General features: G+C 47.0%; 1 protein-coding gene across 14 annotated transcripts in view; it reads right to left on the minus strand.

Annotated features, from left to right (window-relative positions):
* The window catches only part of KCNMA1 (potassium calcium-activated channel subfamily M alpha 1), a 1,046,495-nt gene that overhangs the window by 410,777 nt on the left and 608,111 nt on the right, over positions 1-27,607 (minus strand). For all 14 annotated transcript variants that reach the window (XM_063958697.1, XM_063958688.1, XM_063958687.1 and 11 more), the window contains exon 4: positions 3,056-3,149. In XM_063958697.1, the coding sequence (XP_063814767.1) occupies positions 3,056-3,149 (94 nt within the window). The remainder of the gene's footprint in view (positions 1-3,055; positions 3,150-27,607) is intronic.

A 27,607-nucleotide genomic window follows, 5' to 3' on the forward strand; every position in this document is an offset into this window, starting at 1 on the left:
TTGTTTTTTTTTTTTTTGAGCAAACATTGTGGTGCTTATAGAATACAGTGATTCAGTCAAATGGATTTTATGTAGGGAGTTTGGAGAATCATGAAGCGATAGCAATCGGCTCTGGATGCTGGGAACAAAATTAATGAACAATATGGACCAGTAAACCGTAAAATGTCTGCAAAGATTCTGCGATGTTTGCCATAAAAGTATGTGCTTGCATAACTAAGGCTGGGTACACATCAGAACAATAACGTCACGATTTGCTGTATTGGAATGACAAATCATGCATATTGTCTCATGTGTGTGCTCGATTACACGCTCCCATGGGTCGCATGCAACATCTTCTGGTTGGCTGCGCTGCACGGCCAATCAGAAGATATCATGTGCAACCCAGTGCAGTTCAAGGAAGGATGGAATGCGAGATTGTTCCATCGTTCATTAAATCGTTTAATGTGTATGGGCAATCTCTGATGGTCAGGGAAGAAAGGTATTTGCCCTGACCATTGTCACGATTGCCCGTCGTCCTGATGTGTACCTAACCTAACAGTGTCATTTGGCTGTCATAGTATTCTTTTCATACATTGCTCAAGAGAAATAAGACCAGTCACAGTTGTGAAAGTATGTACAGCATTTGTTTTTCTGGAGAATTGACCAGCCGAGTGTAGGAGCGGGTATGGAACAGTTTATAACTTTATAAAATACCAATGATATTCATGTGGCAAAAGCTAAATACCTAAAAACGTAGTTGAAACATTAATAGTATTTGAGGGAAGTATTCAGAAATAGTCTTAATTTCAAAATTTCATGCACTTTACAATTAGTTGGATATTAATTAGATATCTGGAAATTGTCAACTGTTTAATAATAAGGATAGTCATGCCTTGGCCATGTAATTTTACCCATTTACCTAGCGCTGTCATATGTGACGTGACCGAAGCCAAAGTGCTTCAGCTGGCAAGGTCTCATCACATGCGTCCGCCAACTCCCCGCTGTGTGTCCAGGGCCGAATTTGAGGGTCAATGTTATTGCCGCTCCCCCCCATTTTAACATTTTCATTATTGGATTATCAGTCGTAACTTGACTATTGCCACATGGATTGTTATAATAGAGTATTTACCATTTAAAGTGATAGAGCTGTGTACTCTATCGTGTAGTTTCAGTTGGAAGTACCGAGTCCAGTTTCAGCCGGCAACGTGCCAGTTCAGTGCTCTCCAACTGATAAAGCTCCACTGTTAAAAGAGTCCCAACCCTTAGTCCTCTGCTGCCTGTAAATAATGTCCCCCTGAGGGCCTTGCCGCTTGCTCCTCAGCCCAGTTCTCTGCTGCCTGTAAGTAATGTCCCCACTCCCCTACCATGAGGCTCAGGGCCTTGCCACTCGCTCCTCCAGACCAGTCCGTCCTCTGCTGCAGTGCTGCCTGTAATAATGTGTCCCCCCCGGCCCCTGAGGCTGTGAGCAATGCCGCTGGCAGACCACACACACACTCTGCTGCTGACTGACTGTTAATTAATGTCCCCCCGAGGCTGTGAGTTGCACCGCCGGTGCAGGCGCTCACTGCTCTCTCCTCCTCTGCAGACTGCAGGTGCTCTGCTGTTAATGTCCCCCCACCCCCCCCCGGCTGATGCTGTGAGCACTCGCTGCTCTCTCGGTTGGTTCTATATCGGAGTGGGAGAATGGACCTTCTGACGTACCTAGGGGAGGAGACACGTCACCAGGGGGAGGAGCTACGGCCGAACAGGGTACCGAAAAGTACCCTCGTGGGCTTGCTTCGGTGGCTTGCTTCACTCCGCTTCGCTCGCCACCTGATTACTAAAGGTAATAGTTGGTGGCGTGGATAGTAGAGGAACATTCCCGCTGACCTAGCTCCTCCCCCTTGTGTCGTGGCTCCTCCCCCTGACGGAAAAGGTCCCTTAGCCCACTTGAATCTAGCATCAACCCTGCTCTCTCCTCCTCTCCTCTGATGTCATTGTGAATTTGATTCCCACTGGACACTGACACTCTCTCCTCCTCTGCTGTTAATGTCCCCGTGAGGCTGAGCCTTTGAGCCGTAGCGGCATCGCGGGTGGTCGCTGCTCTCTCCTCCTCTCTGCAGAGAGGAGGAGAGAGCAGCATGTGCCCACGCCGCCGCTGCGGCTCACAGGCTCAGCCCCAGGGAGACATTAACAGCAGAGGAGGAGAGAGCAGCAAGCGCCCGTGCCAGCGGCGCCGCTCACAGCCAGGTGGACATTATCATTAATCACTGGTACCAGGGCTCGGCTGCCAGGAGCCCGGAGGGACATCAGCTAGACTAATGGGAGGGGGGTGAGGCATTAGCATGCCGCCCCTAGGCACGTGTGTCTCCCAGCTCTGTGTACATCCCAGGTTTAGATGAGATCTGTTCTGCACAAGTGCAGAACGGATCTCCTCTGACTCTACAGACCCCCTGCAGTGATGCGGAATTCTGTAACTGCAGACATAACTTCCGGAATCGCACCCCCAAAATGGCGTGCAAATGACATTCTGAAGCGCATGCGCCGGGGATCAAAGTGTGAGGAGGGGAATTTAGTTTCTTTCCTAGCACTATTTGGCTATTACTCCTGCCCATGGAGGTGGGGGAGTTCCCCAGGGGAAGATCTAGCATCAGTGGAGGAGGGGAAGGGGGAGGGAGTGAAATAATATACAAGAAAAAAACATTGGTCATAGGGTGGGGGGTGGGGGGTGAGGGGCTAAAAAAAAAGGGGGATTTTTACAGGGGAGAGGTTGGTTTATAAAACATGGATTGATTGATTTTTTTACTACCAAAGGGGTATGGGGGATACTATTACTAGAATTTCAGACAACTGGGGAAGTGGTGGGGGGTGTCTATTGCCAGTGGGGGTTGGGAAGTTATCTTATAATGGGGGCCTAAGAACATTGAATATAGTTTTATTTAATTAGATATTTATATTTACATATATTATTTATAATACTTTTTAAACTTTATTTAATAATAAAAAATCTGACAATTTCGGAGTGGTTTTGTGGGGGAAAAAACCCATCAGTTAAGTGGTTACTACAAATAAACTGAGAGGAGTGCAAAGCACTTACCCGCAAGCCAAAGTATAGCAGGAAGAAGATGTTGAAGGCCATGTCTATCTGGAGTGTGAAGTCCTTGTAGAAGTTTTGGCAGGTTTCAATAGGGCTGTAAATAGAGAAAATAATGTCCTTTTGAAGGATTTAAACAGGACACCAAGAAAACACCAGAAAAATACAGAAAATATATACAATTGTACAGGGAAATAAGTTTAATGGAAAGTATTCCCTTGTTGCAGGGTATATATTTTTTAAATAGTGTGTCTTCATTGTTTATTACAGTTTTTTTAGCTTGGGTGAAAGGTAAAAAGCAAAACCAGCCTGGCTTTGCCATAACCCAACTCAAATTGACATGAAGGGGTCTATTTATCAAAGGCGAAAAGCCCTATGGTGATTAGCCTTATTACCAAAATAGGCCCTCAAAACATAAGAATACTTTGGGAAACAAAAACAAAAATGAGAGACAATTTGCTCTGCAGTTGTTAAGTGCTATTTGTTTTCTCCATGCCGCATAAAAAATAATATCTATCCAAACAAAACCCCAATTGTTTTTAATAAATCTTTGCAACCTTAGGGGGCTGGTTCTGAATTGTTTGCAGTATCACTGCCGCAACAAAATCGAACGCACAGACTGTGGAATTCGCTGGGTGGTCCTGGGAAGTATCAGGGGGAGGCTAAGCAGATGTGGGCGTGTCGCTGTAAGAAGCTACGGCCAAACACACACGACCGCACACACAGAGTACCATTGTCAGATAGAGAAAATGCATAGGGCTGGTGGACGTTTCTATGAGACAAATATGCCCTGCTGCAATGTTACAAAAGTTGGATTATTGTCTGACACTCTGTCTTTCATTACCACTGACAAGAAGGACTTTTCTACATTATCTGGGAGTAGATTTACTAAAGCTTCTAAAAAGGAAATGTGGTGGTGTTGCCCATAGCAACCAATCAGATTTTAGATAAAATTTCTCTATTGCATCGTAGAAAATGACAGACAGAATCTAATTGGTTAGACAATGCCTCTACTTGCCTGTTATAGAAGCTTTAGGACCCTCTTCAGGTTAGATCGCTAATCTTGCTAAAAGCAATTGCTGCAATCCAATAGTTGCTGCCCTAAAATAGAGAAAAAACGCCCACTGCAAAAATTGTGATCACATCACAATGCGCGACGTGATCGCATAGCCATACGCAAATACCGGGACATGAAAGTTTTTCCATCTGCGCCAAGCAAGGTCATCCACAATTCTGCATACGCAAGAAGCTGGAATCTGTCATCACGGACGTCAGAGACCCACCCGAAAAACGCCTTACCATGCCCGCATTTTTTCAAACACACCCACAAAATGCCATGTTTACTCCCCTAAACACTGGCTTCCTGTCAAACTGCCATTGCATTGAAGCACAATGCGTTTGCATAAATAATCGAGCGACTGCACATACACTCGCTCGATAATCAGCCGGATTGCTATTCGCAACTTTTGCAATCCAACCTGAATAAGAACCTTAGTACAGTAAATCTACCCCTAACATTAACAACATGATAATTTAACCAGAACTGCTATCAATTCTTCCAAACAAATGTTAATATTGTATAGCTTAAGATATAAACGTAGAAATATCTTCAGGCTTTTTTTCCACACGATTAAGGTTAATGCTTTTTTTCTTCAATTTATATCAACACCCCCATAAATTACTATTTATGAAAATCTCGGTTTATATAAACAACAAAAATAAAAAGGTGCAGACTGAAAAGGAGTCAAAATTAGAGATGAGCGGGTTCGGATTTAACGCCAGAATTAACGCCAGTTCGGTTTTATACGGATGTTTTCTATTGGCTATTCAAAACACGTAACATCCGTGAGCCAATAAGATGCCATTTTGAGAACCGAGTAAATCAGAGCAAAACCGCACCAGCTCATCTCTAGTCAAAATATGGCAACATTTCCCCACAATAAAAAACAGCCGATTTTTCGTGCTGAGAATGACAACTTTCCCAGAGTCTGTAAGATTAGTCGCTATGCGGCTTGGTAAAATGTACTGTAGCAAGGAGAGAAGTGACTAATGTATTGATTGCTGCAGAGCCTACGTGAAAGGCCTTCTGTGCAAAAGAGGTACTATTCTCTTCCCCTTTTGTTTTCCTTAGGTGAAACCATAAACCTAAAGGCGTTCAATACATTTATTCCTCCTTCTAAGGTAACTTACTCACACAGAAATTACTATTAATTAGTCGTTGACAACATTTTCGCACAGATATGTATTTATTTAATGAAATGTACACCACTGGCTAAACTAGGGTTTTGGCTATAGTGTAACACTTTCATTGCTAAACCAGGGACGGTTAGAGGACTACGAGCCCTGTTTATTAGAGGGTGAAAAGAACTTCTCCAGTGAAAACAGGTGTCATTGTCCTATTCATCTGATTATACTGTACTTCCCCATGTAAAGCAAGAATCTCAAGATGTCAATAACCAAATGAAAAAAAAATATATACAGTAAGCAGTATTAATTTGCCAGTAATTATACAATGTACATTTATTACAAATGTTTGCAGGTAGCCACATAAAGTACAAATATATTCAAAGAAACTGTCCCAACGAAGCAATGAGCTATACCCCTCCAGAAAAAAATTGTGGCAATGGGCAAGTTTATATACTGTACATATACTGTACACGCATATCATAATAAAAAGAAAGTCACGTTTATTTACCTCCCAGCGAACAAAGCAGACTTGAGACTAGGCTACCATCCCTAATCAATTCATCTTACAGTGGTCACTGGTCTACGTTTCGGTACCCTTCTGGGCCATTTTTGTGAAATCTATTTACTGTAGCAGTAACATATTCAGTTGGAGACATAACCTCTGGGACATTTTTACAGTAAAGTAGAATTGTGCCCTGGTGCCCTCGGTGATGTAGTAGTCATAAACGGGAGTAAATGCGGCGGCACTCAGAGCCTGGTTTCAAAGACTTGTATTAAGAATCCATACAATGACCACATGGGTGGTCATTGTACAGATTCTTAATACAAGTCTTTGAAACCAGTCTCTGAGTGCCGCCGCATGTACTCCTGATATATATATATATATATATATATATATATATATATACACATATACAGTGTATATGTAATAAAACTATAAGGGATGTGTCTGTACACAGCAATTTATTTTTGCGAAATATACTTCTAGGGACTGTTTATGAACTATGGAGATGTAAAAAAAAAAAAAAAAAAAAAATTGCATTTTGTCTGTCTGTTCATTCCCGCTTCATGCCAAAACTACTACATAAATGTGACCTAGAAAGACTAGAGGTATGTATGATCTCAATGTCACATCAGGGAGAGGAGCAATAAAAGAAAAACCAGACGCTTGACACTCAGCGCGTGCAAAGTGCAGGCCCCTCAAAATTACTATATGTATATAAATATTTCTATATACAATATATACATCTATTGCACACCCTGAAAAACGCTCAGTGCAGGTATAGATCTCAGAACCAGCTGCTTCTCCCATGTTCAGCTTGACGTGGCTTCCTCACGAGTTAGTAGCCCCAACCAAGCATCATATTTTTGGTAATCCCTGAAGGAAAAACTACAAATATTGTTTTCAAAGAAATTGTGTGATAAATGTGAACACAGGCAACACGGACTTTCAACTCCCTCCACAAATTTTCTATTGGGTTGAGGTCTGAAGACTGGCTAGACCACTCCAGGACCTTGAAATGCTTCTTACAGAGCCACTCCCTAGTTGCCCGGGCAGTGTGTTTGGGGTCAATGTCATGCTGGAAGACCCAGCCATGTTCCATCTCCAATGCTCTTACTGAGGGATGGAGGTTTTTGACCAAAATCTCACGATACATGGCCCCATTCATCCTCTCCTTAATACGGATCAGTCGTCCTGTCCCCTTTGCAGAAAAACAGACCCAAAGCATGATGTTTCCACCGGCATGCTTCACAGTGGGTATGGTGTTCTTGGAATGCCATTCATCATTCTTCTCCCTTCAAACACGGCAAGTGGGGTTTATACTAAAAAGTTTCATTTTGCTCTCATCTGACCACATTACATTCTCCCAATCCTCCTCTGGATCATCCAGATGGTCACTGGCAAACTTTAGAACGGCCTGGACAAGTGCTGGCTTAAGCAGGGGGACCTTTCGGGCACTGCAGGATTTCAATCCATGACGTAGTGTGTTACTAATGGTAACCTTTGTGACTGTGGTCCCAGCTCTCTTGAGGTCATTGACCAGGTCCTCCCGTGTAGTTCTGGGCTGATTCCTCACCGTTCTCAAGATCATTGATACCCCACGAGGTGAGATCTTGCATGGAGCCCCAGGTTAAGGGAGATTGTCAGTGATCTTGTATTTCTTCCATTTTTTTTAATAATTGCGCCAACAGTTGATCTCTTCTCACCAAGCTGCTTGCCTATTGTCGAGTAGCTCATCCCAGCCTTGTGTAGCTCTTCAATTTTGTCCCTGGTGTCCTTAGACAGCTCCCTGGTCTTGGCCATGGTGGAGAAGTAGCAGTCTGACTGTTTGAGGGTGTGGACAGTGTCTTTTATACAGATAACCAGTTCAAACAGGTGCCATTAATACAGGTAACGAGTGGAGGATAGAAGAGCTTCTTAAAGAAGAAGTAACAGGTCTGTGAGAGCCAGAAATCTTGCTGCTTGGTAAGTGTCCAAATATTTATTTTCCACAAGAATATACAAGTAAATTGTTTAAAAATCATACAATGTGATTTTCTTTTTTTTTCCAAATACATTATCCACGGTGATCGGATAGTTTGTATATATTAAGGAAACATATTGTGGTTTTATCCCGCCGGGCCGGGTGCATGGCCCTGCTGCCGGGATGGCGCCATTCACTGATGGGTGAGGGGATATAAGGTAAGATTTGATGTTGTATTTGTTGTAAGCCTGATGAAAATGCCATATTAAAGGCATTGAAACGTTGCTTCCCAATTTCCTTGGTTGCACTGGATTTTTTTGACTGGAGTGCCGCACCTACAGACAGACTTTTTATATATATATATATATATATATATATATATACACACACACATACACACACACATATCAATCTGCACATCATCTATTCTCAATGAAAGGAGAAAATGGGACAGCCTAGAATCTCAGAGAGTGATGGGCATGCCCTCACATTGAAGGAAACGGGATTGTCTCCACCCTCTTTTCGTGAAAGGTCCCTCTTTCATACCTAGCAATGTTAAGAGATATGGTGTATAGTGTATAAAAACTGTAGATAGATATAGACAGAGACAGAGAGAGAGAGAGAGAGAGAGATATACTGTATACTGCTATGGGAGAATTTCGGGTGTGACTGAGCGGTGCCTGCTGCAGCATAGCATACCCACAATGTGTGTAAACGCTGCAACATTTTAACTAGACACCTCTGTAGTCATAGGATTATCAAATGTAAGAATTCCCAGTGTCATTTCAGGAAGAGTCAGACAGACACGACGGACTATATTTATGATGCGGTGGCTTGCAAAAGTGCCCACTTTGTAAATATAGCCAGGCACCTCAAGTCAACATTTGAGTCCTTTAACCACTTAACTGGCTAATATTTTTTCTCAAAAAAACGGTCAGAAATTGTTGGATTTGTAATGGTCCAAACATCAAAACCATAGCAAATCATATTTAGCAAAGGCTCCCTGTACACAGGGAAGGTAAAGGTGCATACACACTAAGGGCGGGATGTATTAACATACCTCGCCGCCCCTCGCCGGTTACCGCAGCGATGTTGATCGCATATGTACTAACATATGCGATCAACATTGCGATGCGGTGACGGAGGCCCCCCGCGATACCTGTTAGGTGGTCTGCGGGGGGTCTTCGTCACCTCCCAGGGGTCCCCACAAAGGCTAGATGCCGGGAAGCAGCAGCAGGCTGCCCCCGGCGCCTCCTCCTCCCCCCTGCAGCCGGAAGGACGTCCGGCTGCATTGCTAGGGGGAGGAGATTACCTTCCGGGTCCAGGGCAGCCTGGAGGAAGGTAAGCTGGGGGGGAGGGGGGTCGGCGTCTGCGGCAGTGTCGACGGTCGGCGAAAAGAAGCCCATAGGCTTCTATAGGGTATTGCATTCCAAAGATGGCGATACCCTGGACGCCGAAAACGCGGCGGTAGGGTGTTAGAAAATATGAAAATGCGGTAAAACCCCCGTTTTCGGGGGTTTTACCGCATTTTTGCTTTAGTACATACCGCCCTAAGTGTTCTTGCCTTGTGTGTATGCTGAGCGATGATGTGAGAATGGCTGGCCGGAAAATCGCACAGTGTATACACAGTGAGCGATTTTCACCCTGCCCAGTGATTTTTACAGGGGTGAACCACTTTCCACAGTAGGAGACTGGGGAAAGTGGTTCACTCAGTGGTAAAACAGGCCGACAGACGGTGGCGGCCAGCGATGATGCGATGGCGCGCATCAGTACTCACAGCCCGGCGACACACACTAGGCGATTTTGAGCTCAAAGCAGCTCAAAACGCCCAAATTTGCTAGTTTGAGCTCAAAATCGCCTAGTGTCTATGCACCTTAAGAGCGACTTCTATTACATTTCCCCGGTGGTTGCTAATCTCTGCAGCAATGGTGATGGGTGAGCCACCGTGATGCCCAATCAGCTGTAATCAGCTGCATGGCAGGTACTGGGGGGAAGGGGGGGGGGGGGCAAGGAAGCAGAGGGACCGGGAGGTCCCTCTGGGAGTGTCAGCTGCTTGAAGATTATATTCCAGCAGCCGCAATGTGGGTGTTTCTGACTGGTCACAGTAGATGTGACCATGTCAGGGAAAGTTCGGCCTGGTGTGGACGCATCTGATGCGACCACGCTGAAGCAAGTGGTTAATAGACTTTGATCATGAACATTCTGGATGAAACGTTGAACTAAGCAGACTGTGTCTGCCTTACAATTCTCAGACTTATTGCAATATTTCAATAAACAGACCCTATCCTACATTTCTGGCACTGTAGTGGATTCTTGTTGATATAACCATATAACCAAGACAATATTGTTCTTCTCCTTTATTTCATGAACATTACTTGGCTATCATTTTTCTCTAGATGTTTGTAATGTACCAAGTGGTACAATTATCTGCCTCTGTCAGCAGATATTATTTAATTCATCATTCTGGCCTCACAGGGAGCAGCTGTGAATTGTACACGGTACATAAAAACACTCAAAACACATTATCAAAAATTAAACGCAGATGAAATTAGAGAGCAATGTACACAAAGTCAGGAATTGCCACCAATAAAATGCTTTTCATTTACTCACCACTTGTCAGAATTAATAACTCACAAGTATTCATTTTAATAAATATTAAATAAAAAGTTAAATAAATGCAATTATTTTTAAGTGCAAACAATATTTTCTTTCTAATGCCTACAGGCAAAATTGGCTTTTATATTAAGGGAAAAGAAAAACGAGTGGGTAGGAGAAGATTCGGGAATAGTAAATAAGGACCAAAAAATAAGAATACAATGTATTTTCTTTTTTTGCACTTGCAAAAGTAAGAAAAGTAAATTGTTAGTCAATGCTCCCATTCCCAAACTAGCAGTAATGTGGGAGTCCACTGAGAGGATCCCCCAAAATTCTCAAGATATTACATCAGGAAGTGTTGTACTGGGACGTCTTTCAGTGGTGATAACCTAGAAAATCCCAAACAGCATTAGGGGGTTGGGGTATCAAACAGTGAAAAAGAGTGGAATAGTGGGCCAATGGAGAATTTGACCACAGCAAGCAAACAATCAGCTTTGTGGTAGCAATTATCAGGGCCGTAACTAGGTCGGCACCCAGCGTCTATGCAGCACATAGGCACTGTGGGCGGAGAACCGACACCCCTGCATCCTCCGTGACCCTGCATCCTCCAATGCGCTCTACACTGACCGTCCTTACTGTTCCCTACACCCACCCTCGCTCAACTGCTACCTACATCGACCCTCTATGTTCTCTCACAAATTACACACTACAAACAAACAAAAATAGGATTTTGAATACCTACCGGTAAATCCTTTTCTCGTAGTCTATAAGGGATACTGGGGACAGAATTAGTATGATGGGATATAGAGCCAGTGCACTTTAAATTTCTTCCACTGGATGTGCTGGCTCCTCCCCTCTATGCCTCCTCCTACAGCTCAGTTATAGGTAAAACAGTGCCCGAAGGAGAATGACATACTTGAGAGAAGGAACATAACAACAACAGGTTTGGGGAGATTTGAACACCAGCACACCAATACATAACGTAGCCAGCAAAGTCTGGCAACAATAACAGCAACAGCTGAACAGGAACACACAACAAAGAACCTGCAGAAAGTCACTGCACAGAGGCGGGCACCCAATGGGGGTAATTCCGAGTTGATCGCAGCAGCAAATTTGTTAGCAGTTGGGCAAAACCATGTGCACTGCAGGGGGGGGGGGGGGGGGGGGGGGCAGATATAACATGTGCAGAGAGAGTTAGATTTGGGTGGGGTGTGTTCAAACTGAAATCTAAGTTGCAGTGTAAAAATAAAGCAGCCAGTATTTACCCAGCACAGAAACAAAATACCGTATATACTCGAGTATAAGCCGAGTTTTTCAGCACATTTTTTGTGCTGAAAAAGCTCCCCCTCGGCTTATACTCGAGTGATGCTCCCGGGAGTCATGTGCAGGAGCAGAGCGCAGGGAGAAGCCATTTGAGGAGGAGGAGGAGGAGGGAGGGAGGGGGACTCGGGAGCCGCAGCAGCGCACTGTAATTGGTGCATCCACCAGTGACGCTGCTGCAGCCATCCTTCTCCCTCTCCATGCTCGCTAAAGCACCGCCGCGCTGACCGCCTCCTCAGCCGCCCGCCTCCTCAGCCGCTGCGTTCCGTCCCAAGGCCGGCCACTGCTGCCCGCACCGCCTGCCGCTGCCTGTACTCCCGTGCCCCGTCATCATTGATGGTGAGTAGAGACGGGCTACGGGCTGGAGCGCGGGTGTGTCAGTGGGGGGGGGGGTTGTCGTGGGGTAGTTGGGGGCTGGGCATATCTGGCACTATGAGGGCATACGGTATCTGGCACTGTGGGGGCATATGTAGCACTGTGGGGGCATATCTGGCAGTATGAGGGCATATGTGGCACTGTGGGGGATTATCTGGCAGTATGAGGGCATATGCGGCACTGTGGGGGCATATCTGGCACTATGAAGGCATATCTGGCACTGTGGGGGGATTATCTGGCAGTATGAGGGCATATCTGGCACTGTGGGGGCATATCTGACACTGTGGGGGATTATCTGGCAGTATGAGGGCATATCTGGCACTGTGGGGGCATATCTGGCACTGTGGGGGATTATCTGGCAGTATGAGGGCATATGTGGCACTGTGGGGGATTATCTGGCAGTATGAGGGCATATGTGGCACTGTGGGGGATTATCTGACAGTATGAGGGCATATGCGGCACTGTGGGGGCATATCTGGCACTATGAAGGCATATCTGGCACTGTGGGGGATTATCTGGCAGTATGAGGGCATATCTGGCACTGTGGGGGCATATCTGACACTGTGGGGGATTATCTGGCAGTATGAGGGCATATCTGGCACTATGAAGGCATATCTGGCACTGTGGGGGATTATCTGGCAGTATGAGGGCATATCTGGCACTATGAAGGCAAATCTGGCACTGTGGGGGATTATCTGGCAGTATGAGGGCATATCTGGCACTGTGGGGGCATATCTGACACTGTGGGGGATTATCTGGCAGTATGAGGGCATATGTGGCACTGTGGGGGAATATGTGTATCTGGCAATGTGGGGGCATATCTGGCACTATGAGGGCAAATATCTAGCACCATGGGGGCATATTTAGCACTGTGGGGGTATATCTGGCACTGGGGGGCATATCTGGCCGTATGAGGGCTGTGTACGGCTAGAGCTGCATTTCCCACCCTAGGCTTATACTCGAGTCAATAAGTTTTCCCAGTTTTTTTGGGGAAAAGTAGGTGCCTCGGCTTATATTCGGGTCGACTTATACTCGAGTATATACGGTAACTCACCCAAATCTAACTCTCTCTGCAAATGTTATATCTGGCCCCCCCCCCCCCCCTGCAGTGCACATGGTTTTGCCCAACTGCTAACAAATTTGAAGCTGCGATCAACTCGGAATTACCCCTAGAGGCGGGCACCCAATATCCCTTATGGACTACAAGAAAATGATTTACCGGTTGGTATTCAAAATCCTATTTTCTCTAGCATCCATAAGGGATATTGGGGAATCTAGTACGATGGGGACGTCCCAAAGCTTTCAGTACAGGCGGGAACGTGCGGAGACTGCTGCAGCACCGCCTGCCCAAACTGGGTATCCTCTTTGGCCAGGGTATCAAACATGTAGAACTTCACAAAGGTGTTCGTCCCCGACCAGGTAGCAGCTCGGCATAGTTGCAGGGCCGAGACTCCACGGGCAGCCGCCCAGGAAGAAACCAGTGATCTAGAAGAGTGGGCCTTCAGAGACTGTGGAACCGGTAAGGCTGCCGACACATAGGCCTGTTGGATAGTAAGCCCAATTCAACGAGCAATGGACTGCTTTGAAGCAGGGCAACCCTTTTTCCGCGCATCATACAGCAAAAACAAGGAATCCGTCTTTCTGATCCGAGCCGTCCTCTTGACATAGACTTTCAAGGCACACACAGCATCCAATGCCTCCGAAAGATCAGAAGTGTCAGAACCGGACAGAATCACAATAGGTTGATTCAAGTGAAACGCGGAGACCACCTTCGGCAGGAACTGCTGTCTAGTCCAGAGCCCGCTCTGTTCTCGTAAAAGAACAAGGCCCTCATTCCGAGTTGTTCGCTCGCTAGCTGCTTTTAGCAGCCGTGCAAACGCTAAGTCGCCGCCCTCTGGGAGTGTATCTTAGCTTAGCAGAAGTGCAAACGAAAGGATCGCAGAGTGGCTACAAAATAATTTAGTGCAGCTTCAGAGTAGCTCCAGACCTACTCTTAGCTTGCGATCACTGCAGGCTATTTAGTTCCTGTTTTGACGTCACGAACACGCCCTGCGTTTGGCCAGCCACGCCTACGTTTCACCAGTTACGCCTGCATTTTTATCTGACACGCCTGCGTTTTTTCACTCACTCCCTGAAAACTGTCAGTTGACACCCAGAAACACCCACTTCCTGTCAATCACTCTGCGGCCAGCAGCGCGACTGAAAAGCATCGCTAGACCTTGTGTAGAACTACATCGGATGTTGTGAAAGTACGTCGCACAGGCGCATTGCATTTCTGCGCATGCAGCACATTTTTTGGGCCTGATCGCAGCGCAGTGAACGAAAGCAGCTAGCGATCAACTCGGAATGACCACCTAAGTACGGACTTTTGCACGACAAGGCCCCCAATTCTGAGACAAGCCTAGTAGAAGCCAGGGCCAGTAACATCACCGTTTTCCACGTGAGGTACTTATCTTCTACCGTCATCAGAGGTTCAAACCAGGAGGACTGTAGAAAGCGTAACACTACATCCAGATCCCAAGGTGCCATAGGCGGCACGAAAGGAGGTTGTATGTGAAGCACCCCCTGCAAGAAGGTCTTAACTTCTAGCAAGAGAGACAACTTCTTCTGAAAGAAGATGGAAAGAGCTGAAATCTGGACCTTGCTCCTTTTGTCACTATGGTTGAGGATTCAGTTTAGCGCTGGTGCGAATGAATTCTTCTAAATGTTGGTGTCTCTAATATAGACACAGTTTGCTGTATGGGGTATTAACTAAAAAATAAGAATTTACTTACCGATAATTCTATTTCTCGTAGTCCGTAGTGGATGCTGGGAACTCCGTAAGGACCATGGGGAATAGCGGCTCCGCAGGAGACTGGGCACAAAAGTAAAAGCTTTAGGACTACCTGGTGTGCACTGGCTCCTCCCCCTATGACCCTCCTCCAAGCCTCAGTTAGGACACTGTGCCCGGACGAGCGTACACAATAAGGAAGGATTTTGAATCCCGGGTAAGACTCATTACCAGCCACACCAATCACACCGTACAACCTGTGATCTGAACCCAGTTAACAGCATGATAACAGAGGAGCCTCTGAAAAGATGGCTCACAACAATAATAACCCGATTTTTGTAACAATAACTATGTACCAGTATTGCAGACAATCCGCACTTGGGATGGGCGCCCAGCATCCACTACGGACTACGAGAAATAGAATTATCGGTAAGTAAATTCTTATTTTCTCTGACGTCCTAGTGGATGCTGGGAACTCCGTAAGGACCATGGGGATTATACCAAAGCTCCCAAACGGGCGGGAGAGTGCGGATGACTCTGCAGCACCGAATGAGAGAACTCAAGGTCCTCCTCAGCCAAGGTATCAAATTTGTAGAATTTAGCAAACGTGTTTGCCCCTGACCAAGTAGCTGCTCGGCAAAGTTGTAAAGCCGAGACCCCTCGGGCAGCCGCCCAAGATGAGCCCACCTTCCTTGTGGAATGGGCTTTTACAGATTTTGGCTGTGGCAGGCCTGCCACAGAATGTGCAAGCGGAATTGTACTACAAATCCAACGAGCAATAGTTTGCTTAGAAGCAGGAGCACCCAGCTTGTTGGGTGCATACAGAATAAACAGCGAGTCAGATTTCCTGACTCCAGCCGTCCTGGAAACATATATTTTCAGGGCCCTGACTACGTCCAGCAACTTGGAGTCCTCCAAGTCCTAGTAGCCGCAGGTACCACAATAGGCTGGTTCAAGTGAAACGCTGAAACCACCTTAGGGAGAAATTGAGGACGAGTCCTCAATTCTGCCCTGTCCGTATGAAAAATTAGGTAAGGGCTTTTATAGGATAAAGCCGCCAATTCTGAGACACGCCTGGCTGAAGCCAGGGCTAACAGCATTACCACTTTCCAAGTGAGATATTTTAAGTCTACAGTGGAGAGTGGTTCAAACCAATGTGATTTTAGGAACCCCAAAACTACATTGAGATCCTAAGGTGCCACTGGAGGCACAAAAGGAGGCTGTATATGCAGTACCCCCTTGACAAACGTCTGAACTTTAGGAACTGAAGCCAGTTCTTTCTGGAAGAAAATCGACAGGGCCGAAATTTGAACCTTAATGGACCCTAATTTTAGGCCCATAGACAGTCCTGTTTGCAGGAAATGCAGGAAACGACCCAGTTGAAATTCCTCTGTAGGGGCCTTCCTGGCCTCGCACCACGCAACATATTTACGCCAAATACGGTGATAATGCTGTACGGTTACATCCTTCCTGGCTTTGATCAGGGTAGGGATGACTTCATCCGGAATGCCTTTTTCCTTTAGGATCCGGCGTTCAACCACCATGCCGTCAAACGCAGCCGCGGTAAGTCTTGGAACAGACAGGGTCCCTGCTGGAGCAGGTCCTTTCTTAGAGGTAGAGGCCACCGGTCCTCTGTGAGCATCTCTTGAAGTTCCGGGTACCAAGTCCTTCTTGGCCAATCCGGAGCCACGAGTATAGTCCTTACTCCTCTCCTTCTTATGATTCTCAGTACCTTGGGTATGAGAGGCAGAGGAGGGAACACATACACTGACTGGTACACCCACGGTGTTACCAGAGCGTCCACAGCTATTGCCTGAGGGTCCCTTGACCTGGCGCAATACCTGTCTAGTTTTTTGTTGAGGCGGGACGCCATCATGTCCACCTTTGGTTTTTCCCAACGGTTCACAATCATGTGGAAGACTTCTGGGTGAAGTCCCCACTCCCCCGGGTGGAGGTCGTGTCTGCTGAGGAAGTCTGCTTCCCAGTTGTCCACTCCCGGAATGAACACTGCTGACAGTGCTATCACATGATTTTCCGCCCAGCGGAGAATCCTTGCAACTTCTGTCATTGCCCTCCTGCTTCTCGTGCCGCCCTGTCTGTTTACGTGGGCGACTGCCGTGATGTTGTCTGACTGGATCAGCACCGGCTGACCTTGAAGCAGAGGTCTTGCTAGGCTTAGAGCATTGTAGATGGCCCTTAGCTCCAGGATATTTATGTGAAGTAATGTCTCCAGGCTTGACCACAAGCCCTGGAAATTTCTTCCCTGTGTGACTGCTCCCCAGCCTCTCAGGCTGGCATCCGTGGTCACCAGGACCCAGTCCTGAATGCCGAATCTGCGGCCCTCTAGAAGATGAGCACTCTGCAACCACCACAGGAGAGACACCCTTGTCCTTGGTGACAAGATTATCCGCTGATGCATCTGAAGATGCGACCCGGACCATTTGTCTAGCAGATCCCACTGGAAGGTTCTTGCGTGGAATCTGCCGAATGGGATTGCTTCGTAAGAAGCCACCATCTTTCCCAGGACCCTTGTGCATTGATGCACTGAGACTTGGCCTGGTTTTAGGAGATTTCTGACTAGTTCGGATAACTCCCTGGCTTTCTCCTCCGGGAGAAACACCTTTTTCTGGACTGTGTCCAGGATCATCCCTAGGAATAGAAGTCGTGTCGTCGGGATCAGCTGCGATTTTGGAATATTGAGAATCCAACCGTGCTGGCGCAGCACTATCTGAGATAGTGCTACCCCGACTTCCAACTGTTCCCTGGATCTTGCCCTTATCAGGAGATCGTCCAAGTAAGGGATAACTAAAACTCCCTTCCTTCGAAGGAGTATCATCATTACGGCCATTACCTTGGTAAAGACCCGGGGTGCCGTGGACAATCCAAACGGCAGCGTCTGAAACTGATAGTGACAGTTCTGTACCACAAACCTGAGGTACCCTTGGTGAGAAGGGTAAATTGGGACATGTAGGTAAGCCTCTTTGATGTCCAGAGACACCATATAGTCCCCTTCTTCCAGGTTTGCAATCACTGCTCTGAGTGACTCCATCTTGAATTTGAACCTTTGTATGTAAGTGTTCAAGGATTTTAGGTTTAAAATTGGTCTCACCGAGCCGTCCGGCTTCGGTACCACAAATAGTGTGGAATAGTACCCCTTTCCCTGTTGTAGGAGGGGTACCTTGATTATCACCTGCTGGGAATACAGCTTGTGAATGGCTTCCAATACTGCCTCCCTGTCTGAGGGAGACGTCGGTAAAGCAGACTTTAGAAAACGGCGAGGGGGAGACGTCTCGAATTCCAATTTGTACCCCTGAGATACCACTTGAAGGATCCAGGGGTCCACTTGCGAGTGGGCCCACTGCGCACTGAACTTCTTGAGACGGGCCCCCACCGTGCCTGAGTCCGCTTGTAAAGCCCCAGCGTCATGCTGAGGACTTTGCGGAGGCGGGAGAGGGCTTTTGTTCCTGGGAACTGGCTGTTTGTTGCAGCCTTTTCCCTCTCCCTCTGCCACGGGGCAGAAATGAGGCGCCTTTTGCCCGCTTGCCCTTATGGGGCCGAAAGGACTGCGCCTGATAATACGGCGTCTTCTTAGGTTGAGAAGCTACCTGGGGTAAAAATGTGGATTTTCCAGCAGTTGCCGTGGCTACCAGGTCTGATAGACCTACCCCAAATAACTCCTCCCCCTTATAAGGCAATACTTTCATGTGCCTTTTAGAATCCGCATCGCCTGACCACTGCCGCGTCCATAAACCTCTTCTTGCAGAAATGGACAGCGCGCTAACTCTTGATGCCAGTCGGCAAATATCCCTCTGTGCATCACGCATATATAGAAATGCATCCTTCAAATGCTCTATAGTCAGTAATATACTGTCCCTATCTAGGGTATCAATATTTTCAGTCAGGGAATCCGACCACGCCAGGCCCGCACTGCACATCCAGGCTGAGGCGATTGCTGGTCGCAGTATAACACCCGTGTGAGAGTATATACATTTTAGGATATTCTCCAGCTTTCTATCGGCAGGTTCCTTTATGGCGGCCGTATCAGGAGAGGGTAGTGCTACCTGTTTAGACAAGCGTGTGAGCGCTTTATCCACCCTAGGGGGTGTTTCCCAACGTGCCCTATCCTCTGGCGGGAAAGGGTACGATGCCAATAACCTTTTAGGAATTATCAGTTTTTTATCGGGGGAAACCCACGCCTCATCACACACTTCATTTAATTCCTCGGATACAGGAAAAACTACAGGCAGTTTTTTCTCACCAAACATAATACCCTTTTTAGTGGTACTTGTATTATCAGAGATATGCAATACATTTTTCATTGCTTCAATCATGTAACGTGTGGCCCTAGTGGAAGTCACGTATGTCTCCTCATCATTGACACTGGAGTCAGTATCCGTGTCTGTGTCTGCCATTTGAGGTAACGGGCGTTTTAAAGCCCCTGATGGCGTTTGAGACCCCTGGACAGGCACAAGCTGAGTAGCCGGCTGTCTCATGTCGTCAACTGTCTGTTGTAAAGAGCTGACACTATCACGCAATTCCTTCCATAAGCTCATCCACTCAGGTGTCGACTCCCTAGGGGGTGACAACTGTATAATAGGCAATTGCTCCGCCTCCATCTCATTTTCCTCCTCAAACATGTCGACACAATCGTACAGACACACCGCACACACACAGGGAATGCTCTGATAGAGGACAGGACCCCACTAGCCCGTTGGGGAGACAGAGGGAGAGTATGCCAGCACACACCAGAGCGCTATATATAGACAGGAATACCACTATAAAATGTGCTTTTCCCTTTATAGCTGCTGTTAGTATCAAAACTGCGCCAAATTAGTGCCCCCCTCTCTTTTTTACCCTTTTCTGTAGTGCAGGACTGCAGGGGAGAGTCAGGGAGACGTCCTTCCAGCGGAGCTGTGATGGAAAATGGCGCCCGTGTGCTGAGGAGATAGGCTCCGCCCCCTTCTCGGCGGCCTTTTCTCCCGCTTTTTAGGTGAGTTCTGGCAGGGGTTAAAATACATCCATATAGCCCTGGGGGTTATATGTGGTGTATTTATGCCAGCCAAGGTGTTTTACATTGCTGCTCAGGGCGCCCCCCCCTAGCGCCCTGCACCCTCAGTGACCGGAGTGTGAAGTGTGCCTGAGTAACAATGGCGCACAGCTGCAGTGCTGTGCGCTACCTTGTTGAAGACTGATGTCTTCTGCCGCCGATTTTTCCGGACCTCTTCTTGCTTCTGGCTCTGTAAGGGGGCCGGCGGCGCGGCTCTGGGACCGAGCTCCGAGGCTGGGCCTGTGTTCGGTCCCTCTGGAGCTAATGGTGTCCAGTAGCCTAAGAAGCCCAATCCACTCTGCACTTCAGGTGAGATCGCTTCTTCTCCCCTTAGTCCCTCGATGCAGTGAGCCTGTTGCCAGCAGGTCTCACTGAAAATAAAAAACCTAAACTTAAACTTTCACTAAGAAGCTCAGGAGAGCCCCTAGTGTGCACCCTTCTCGGCCGGGCACAAAAATCTAACTGAGGCTTGGAGGAGGGTCATAGGGGGAGGAGCCAGTGCACACCAGGTAGTCCTAAAGCTTTTACTTTTGTGCCCAGTCTCCTGCGGAGCCGCTATTCCCCATGGTCCTTACGGAGTTCCCAGCATCCACTAGGACGTCAGAGAAATTTATTTTTAACTGGACATATAACTTGGGTATCTAAAAGCTCCACAATTCAGCCATAACTAAGAACAATCATGTAACAGCCAGGCTTGTCAAGTTTCAGATGCTGCAATATATAGTAGTCTATTTATGCAGCATACTCATAAAAGGATCTATATATAAATATTAATGTAAATTGAATGGTAATTATATTACATCACATAATAATGTGGCAAAATATATATCATGTAATAGTCATTATAAACGAAAGACAGTCCCCTCACAAAGGTTTAGTCTGGTTAACCTGTGCATCAGCGCAATGTAATGTTTGTTCATATGCATGAAAAGCCCTTCATAAGCACCTTGCTGTCCCATTCCTTACTATCAACAGCACATACAGTAGCAATGGCTGTGAGGAGAGGCAGGAGGGAGGCTGGAACTTTACCAGGTACAATGACACAATTGTATTTTTTGAATATACATCTGTAAAAAAAATGTTTTTCTTTATAACCTGATCAAAGACACTAACACAATACGACCTCATGGCCACTGTCTTCATCCCACATGATATGTCGGGGGTCATTCAACTTTTTGCTGCTCGTGCGATCAACTAGACGCCACCTATGGGGGAGTGTATTTTAGCACAGCAGGGCTGCGATCGCTTGTGCAGCCCTGCTATGCTAAAAAAGTTTTGTGTAAAAGAAGACTAGCCCTATACCTACTTACCCTGTGCGATGAATCCAGCGATGAAGGTCCCGGAATTGACGTCACACATCCGCCCTCCAAACACCTCGACATGCCTGCGTTCGGATCTCCACGCCCGGAAAACGGTGAGTAGACGCCCCGATCCGCCTCCCACCTGTCAATTTTGTTGCGATTCGCGCTGCGACTGCTTTCTTTGTTTCCGGCGTCAGTGCCCAGCGACTGCCGTTGATGAGCAACAACGCGCCTGCGCAATGCGTCCGTCGCGCATGCGCAGAACCGACTCGTTCGCACTGCTGCAATGAAAAATGTTGCCATTATTAATGTCGACACCTTCAAAATGTAGACAATGACAGACGGTTGACATTTCCAAGAGGTTTAGGGTTAGCATGAAGATTACTATTAGGGTTCCGGTTATAGTCAGACTAACGAGAAAAACAATACGTCAACATTCTAACAATGTCGACATAACATAAGTGTCAACACAGTCAGCACAGACATTATAAACATGTCGACATAGCGAATGTTGAACACATATTCCAAATCAGTCATAAGACACAATATTTTACATTAGGCATGAATGAGATGTGACAAGAACTATATAAGGATTTTAATCAAAATCTCGGCAGTCACCATCCCGACCATCACAATGCCAACAGCGGCATCGCAACGGTCAAAATTCTCTGTAAATTTTTTTTTAACCCCACCCTTATCCCTAGCACAACCCTCCCGCAGCCTAACCCCTCCTGCAGGGGTAAGCGTAAGCCTAACCCCCCCCCCCCCCCCCCCCACACACACACACACACACACTCCTGCAGCCTAAGCCGCCCCCCCCCCCCCCCCACGCCCCCTGCAACCTACCCCTAACCATTCCCCCACTGCACCCTTCTCCCCCTTTCCCCCACACCTGGAACGTAAACCTACCCTCTCACACTCCCAGTGCCTAACCTTAACCACAACCCTGTCAGGATCTGTCAGGATTCTGACCACATCCCCTATAATAACAGTGTGGCTCATTTTAAGACAGCAAGACTATCATTATACAGTATGATTGCAAAGCAACCCACCTGCACCATTTTTATTATTTTGGAGTTAACACAAAGAACTAAAACTTCTAAACAGTTGTTAGGTAAAGAGTTAAGCAGAAAATGTCTATTCTCTGGGTTTTTGTCTCCTTAAAAGCACCATTAATGAGGCTTGGCTACAGCCAACAAGGCCTCCAAGAAGCCATCAATATAATAGATGGGTCTGTCCCTTCATGGAGAGCTGCAGTGTAATTAAATGTGTCTCTATGCCAGCATAACTGCATCCAGATCCTATGTCTAACAGCCCAGCATCTGACATCCCCAGTGACACTGCCTCTTTATAATAAACACCATCAACAATATCATTTCTGTTTCAGGGACTGCGTTAAAAATGCATTGTAGACCAGATATGCTAGAGACTATCACAGATTTACAGGGTGCATGAGAAACAATTATACATATCCAGAAGAGTAAGCAAACATAACATACATGCCCATTCATATTTGTGCGTTTCTGCCACTTAAGCCTGGCTGTGCCTGTAAGGGTGGAATGGGGCATTCTAACTTCTAATTCTAATTACCGCTAAAGCATGTTTGCACAACTGACACATACACATTATGATGTTGAGAGTGTGCCCATTATTACCCATGCTTACCAAACTCCCAACTTACTTGAGTAGGAATAAACTCGCCAACTGAAGTTACAGTCCCATAAAGTCAGTACTGTACTAAGAAACTTGCGTAATTGTGGGGGGTTCTGGTATGAATGGTCGACCATGTTAAGGACGACATTCATTAGGCTGACCACTATTGGTCGACATAGACATGGACGACATGGACTAAAAGTTGACACAGGACAGGCCAACACATGAAAAAGTAGACATGGCTTTTTTAACTGTTTTTGGTGTAAGGTTTTCTAGAACATGATAAGGAACCCCAATTAGTGTACCGCGCATGCTGGCAAGGTGTCTTGCTCTGCTACCGTTGCGCTCGGCACAGGTTACCGTTCCCAGTCGTAGTCCATGTGGATGGTAAGTATGAAAAAATAAGATTTTACTTACCGATAAATCTATTTCTCGTAGTCCGTAGTGGATGCTGGGGACTCCGTCAGGACCATGGGGAATAGCGGCTCCGCAGGAGACAGGGCACAAAAGTAAAAGCTTTAGGATCAGGTGGTGTGCACTGGCTCCTCCCCCTATGACCCTCCTCCAAGCCTCAGTTAGGATACTGTGCCCGGACGAGCGTACACAATAAGGAAGGATTTTGAATCCCGGGTAAGACTCATACCAGCCACACCAATCACACTGTACAACCTGTGATCTGAACCCAGTTAACAGCATGATAACAGCGGAGCCTCTGAAAAGATGGCTCACAACAATAATAACCCGATTTTTTTGTACCAATAACTATGTACAAGTATTGCAGACAATCCGCACTTGGGATGGGCGCCCAGCATCCACTACGGACTACGAGAAATAGATTTATCGGTAAGTAAAATCTTATTTTCTCTAACGTCCTAGTGGATGCTGGGGACTCCGTCAGGACCATGGGGATTATACCAAAGCTCCCAAACGGGCGGGAGAGTGCGGATGACTCTGCAGCACCGAATGAGAGAACTCCAGGTCCTCTTTAGCCAGGGTATCAAATTTGTAGAATTTTACAAACGTGTTCTCCCCCCGACCACGTAGCTGCTCGGCAGAGTTGTAATGCCGAGACCCCTCGGGCAGCCGCCCAGGATGAGCCCACCTTCCTTGTGGAATGGGCATTTACATATTTTGGCTGTGGCAGGCCTGCCACAGAATGTGCAAGCTGAATTGTACTACACATCCAACTAGCAATCGTCTGCTTAGAAGCAAGAGCACCCAGTTTTTTGGGTGCCTACAGGATAACAGCAAGTCAGTTTTCCTGACTCCAGCCGTCCTGGAAACCGATATTTTCAGGGCCCTGACAACATCTAGCAACTTGGAGTCCTCCAAGTCCCTAGTAGCCGCAGGTACCACAATAAGCTGGTTCAGGTGAAACGCTGACCCCACCTTAGGGAGAAACTGGGGACGAGTCCGCAGCTCTGCCCTGTCCGAATGGACAATCAGATATGGGCTTTTGTGAGACAAAGCCGCCAATGCTGACACTCGCCTGGCCGAGGCCAGGGCCAACATCATGGTCACTTTCCATGTGAGATATTTCAAATCCACAGATTTGAGCGGTTTAAACCAATGTGATTTGAGGAATCCCAGCACTACGTTGAGATCCCACAGTGCCACTGGAGGCACAAAAATAAGATTTTACTTACCGATAAATCTATTTCTCGGAGTCCGTAGTGGATGCTGGGGTTCCTGAAAGGACCATGGGGAATAGCGGCTCCGCAGGAGACAGGGCACAAAAAGTAAAGCTTTTTCCGATCAGGTGGTGTGCACTGGCTCCTCCCCCTATGACCCTCCTCCAGACTCCAGTTAGGTACTGTGCCCGGACGAGCGTACACAATAAGGGAGGATTTTGAATCCCGGGTAAGACTCATACCAGCCACACCAATCACACCGTACAACTTGTGATCTAAACCCAGTTAACAGTATGATAACAGCGGAGCCTCTGAAAGATGGCTTCCTTCAACAATAACCCGAATTAGTTAACAATAACTATGTACAATTTATGCAGATAATCCGCACTTGGGATGGGCGCCCAGCATCCACTACGGACTCCGAGAAATAGATTTATCGGTAAGTAAAATCTTATTTTCTCTATCGTCCTAGTGGATGCTGGGGTTCCTGAAAGGACCATGGGGATTATACCAAAGCTCCCAAACGGGCGGGAGAGTGCGGATGACTCTGCAGCACCGAATGAGAGAACTCCAGGTCCTCCTTAGCCAGAGTATCAAATTTGTAAAATTTTACAAACGTGTTCTCCCCTGACCACGTAGCTGCTCGGCAAAGTTGTAATGCCGAGACCCCTCGGGCAGCCGCCCAAGATGAGCCCACCTTCCTTGTGGAGTGGGCCTTTACAGATTTAGGCTGTGGCAGGCCTGCCACAGAATGTGCAAGTTGGATTGTGCTACAGATCCAACGAGCAATCGTCTGCTTAGACGCCGGAGCACCCATCTTGTTGGGTGCATACAATATAAACAACGAGTCAGATTTTCTGACTCCAGCTGTCCTTGCAATATATATTTTTAATGCTCTGACAACGTCCAGTAACTTGGAGTCCTCCAAGTCACTTGTAGCCGCAGGCACTACAATAGGCTGGTTCAGATGAAATGCTGACACCACCTTAGGGAGAAAATGCGGACGAGTCCGCAGTTCTGCCCTGTCCGAATGGAAAATCAGATATGGGCTTTTGTAAGATAAAGCTGCCAATTCTGACACTCTCCTGGCAGAAGCCAGGGCTAGAAGCATGGTCACTTTCCATGTGAGATATTTCAAATCCACCTTTTTTAGTGGTTCAAACCAATGAGATTTTAGGAAATCCAAAACCACATTGAGATCCCACGGTGCCACTGGAGGCACCACAGGAGGCTGTATATGCAGCACTCCCTTAACAAAGGTCTGGACTTCAGGGACTGAAGCCAATTCTTTTTGAAAGAAAATCGACAGGGCCGAAATTTGAACCTTAATAGATCCCAATTTGAGACCCATTGACAATCCTGATTGCAGGAAATGTAGGAATCGACCCAGTTGAAATTCCTCCGTCGGAGCACTCCGATCTTCGCACCACGCAACATATTTTCGCCAAATTCGGTGATAATGTTGCACGGTTACTTCCTTCCTTGCTTTAATCAAAGTAGGAATGACTTCTTCCGGCATGCCTTTTTCCTTTAGGATCTGGCGTTCAACCGCCATGCCGTCAAACGCAGCCGCGGTAAGTCTTGAAACAGACAGGGACCCTGCTGAAGCAAGTCCCTCCTTAGAGGTAGAGGCCACGGGTCTTCCGTGATCATCTCTTGAAGTTCCGGGTACCAAGTCCTTCTTGGCCAATCCGGAACCACTAGTATCGTTCTTACGCCTCTTTGCCGTATAATTCTCAATACTTTTGGTATGAGAGGCAGAGGAGGAAACACATACACCGACTGGTACACCCAAGGCGTTACCAGCGCGTCCACAGCTATTGCCTGCGGATCTCTTGACCTGGCGCAATACCTGTCCAGTTTTTTTGTTGAGGCGAGACGCCATCATGTCCACCATTGGTCTTTCCCAACGGGTTACCAGCATGTGGAAGACTTCTGGATGAAGTCCCCACTCTCCCGGGTGAAGATCGTGTCTGCTGAGGAAGTCTGCTTCCCAGTTGTCCACTCCCGGGATGAACACTGCTGACAGTGCTATCACATGATTCTCTGCCCAGCGAAGAATCCTTGCAGCTTCTGCCATTGCACTCCTGCTTCTTGTGCCGCCCTGTCTGTTCACATGGGCGACTGCCGTGATGTTGTCCGACTGGATCAACACCGGTTTTCCCTGAAGCAGAGGTTCTGCCTGGCTTAGAGCATTGTATATTGCTCTTAGTTCCAGAATGTTTATGTGAAGAGACGTTTCCAGGCTCGTCCATACTCCCTGGAAGTTTCTTCCTTGTGTGACTGCTCCCCAGCCTCTCAGGCTGGCGTCCGTGGTCACCAGGATCCAATCCTGTATGCCGAATCTGCGGCCCTCCAATAGATGAGCACTCTGCAACCACCACAGAAGAGACACCCTTGTCCTTGGAGACAGGGTTATCCGCAGGTGCATCTGAAGATGCGACCCTGACCATTTGTTCAACAGATCCCTTTGGAAAATTCTTGCGTGGAATCTGCCGAATGGAATTGCTTCGTAAGAAGCCACCATTTTTCCCAGGACTCTTGTGCATTGATGTACAGACACCTTTCCTGGTTTTAGGAGGTTCCTGACAAGCTCGGATAACTCCTTGGCTTTTTCCTCCGGGAGAAAAACCTTTTTCTGAACCGTGTCCAGAATCATCCCTAGGAACAGCAGACGAGTTGTCGGCATTAACTGGGATTTTGGAATATTCAGAATCCACCCGTGCTGTTTTAGCACTTCCTGAGACAGTGCTAATCCCATCTCTAGCTGTTCTCTGGACCTCGCCCTTATTAGGAGATCGTCCAAGTATGGGATAATTAATACGCCTTTTCTTCGAAGAAGAATCATCATCTCGGCCATTACCTTTGTAAAGATCCGAGGTGCCGTGGACAATCCGAACGGCAGCGTCTGAAACTGATAGTGACAGTTTTGTACAACGAACCTGAGGTACCCCTGGTGTGAGGGGTAAATTGGAACGTGGAGATACGCATCCTTGATGTCCAAGGATACCATAAAGTCCCCCTCTTCCAGGTTCGCTATCACTGCTCTGAGTGACTCCATTTTGAACTTGAACTTCTTTATGTACAGGTTCAAGGACTTCAGATTTAGAATAGGCCTTACCGAGCCATCCGGCTTCGGTACCACAAAAAGAGTGGAATAATACCCCTTCCCTTGTTGCAGAAGAGGTACCTTGACTATCACCTGCTGAGA

This window comes from Pseudophryne corroboree, chromosome 3, assembly GCF_028390025.1.
Source record: "Pseudophryne corroboree isolate aPseCor3 chromosome 3, aPseCor3.hap2, whole genome shotgun sequence".
NCBI classification, from domain to species: Eukaryota; Metazoa; Chordata; class Amphibia; order Anura; family Myobatrachidae; genus Pseudophryne; species Pseudophryne corroboree.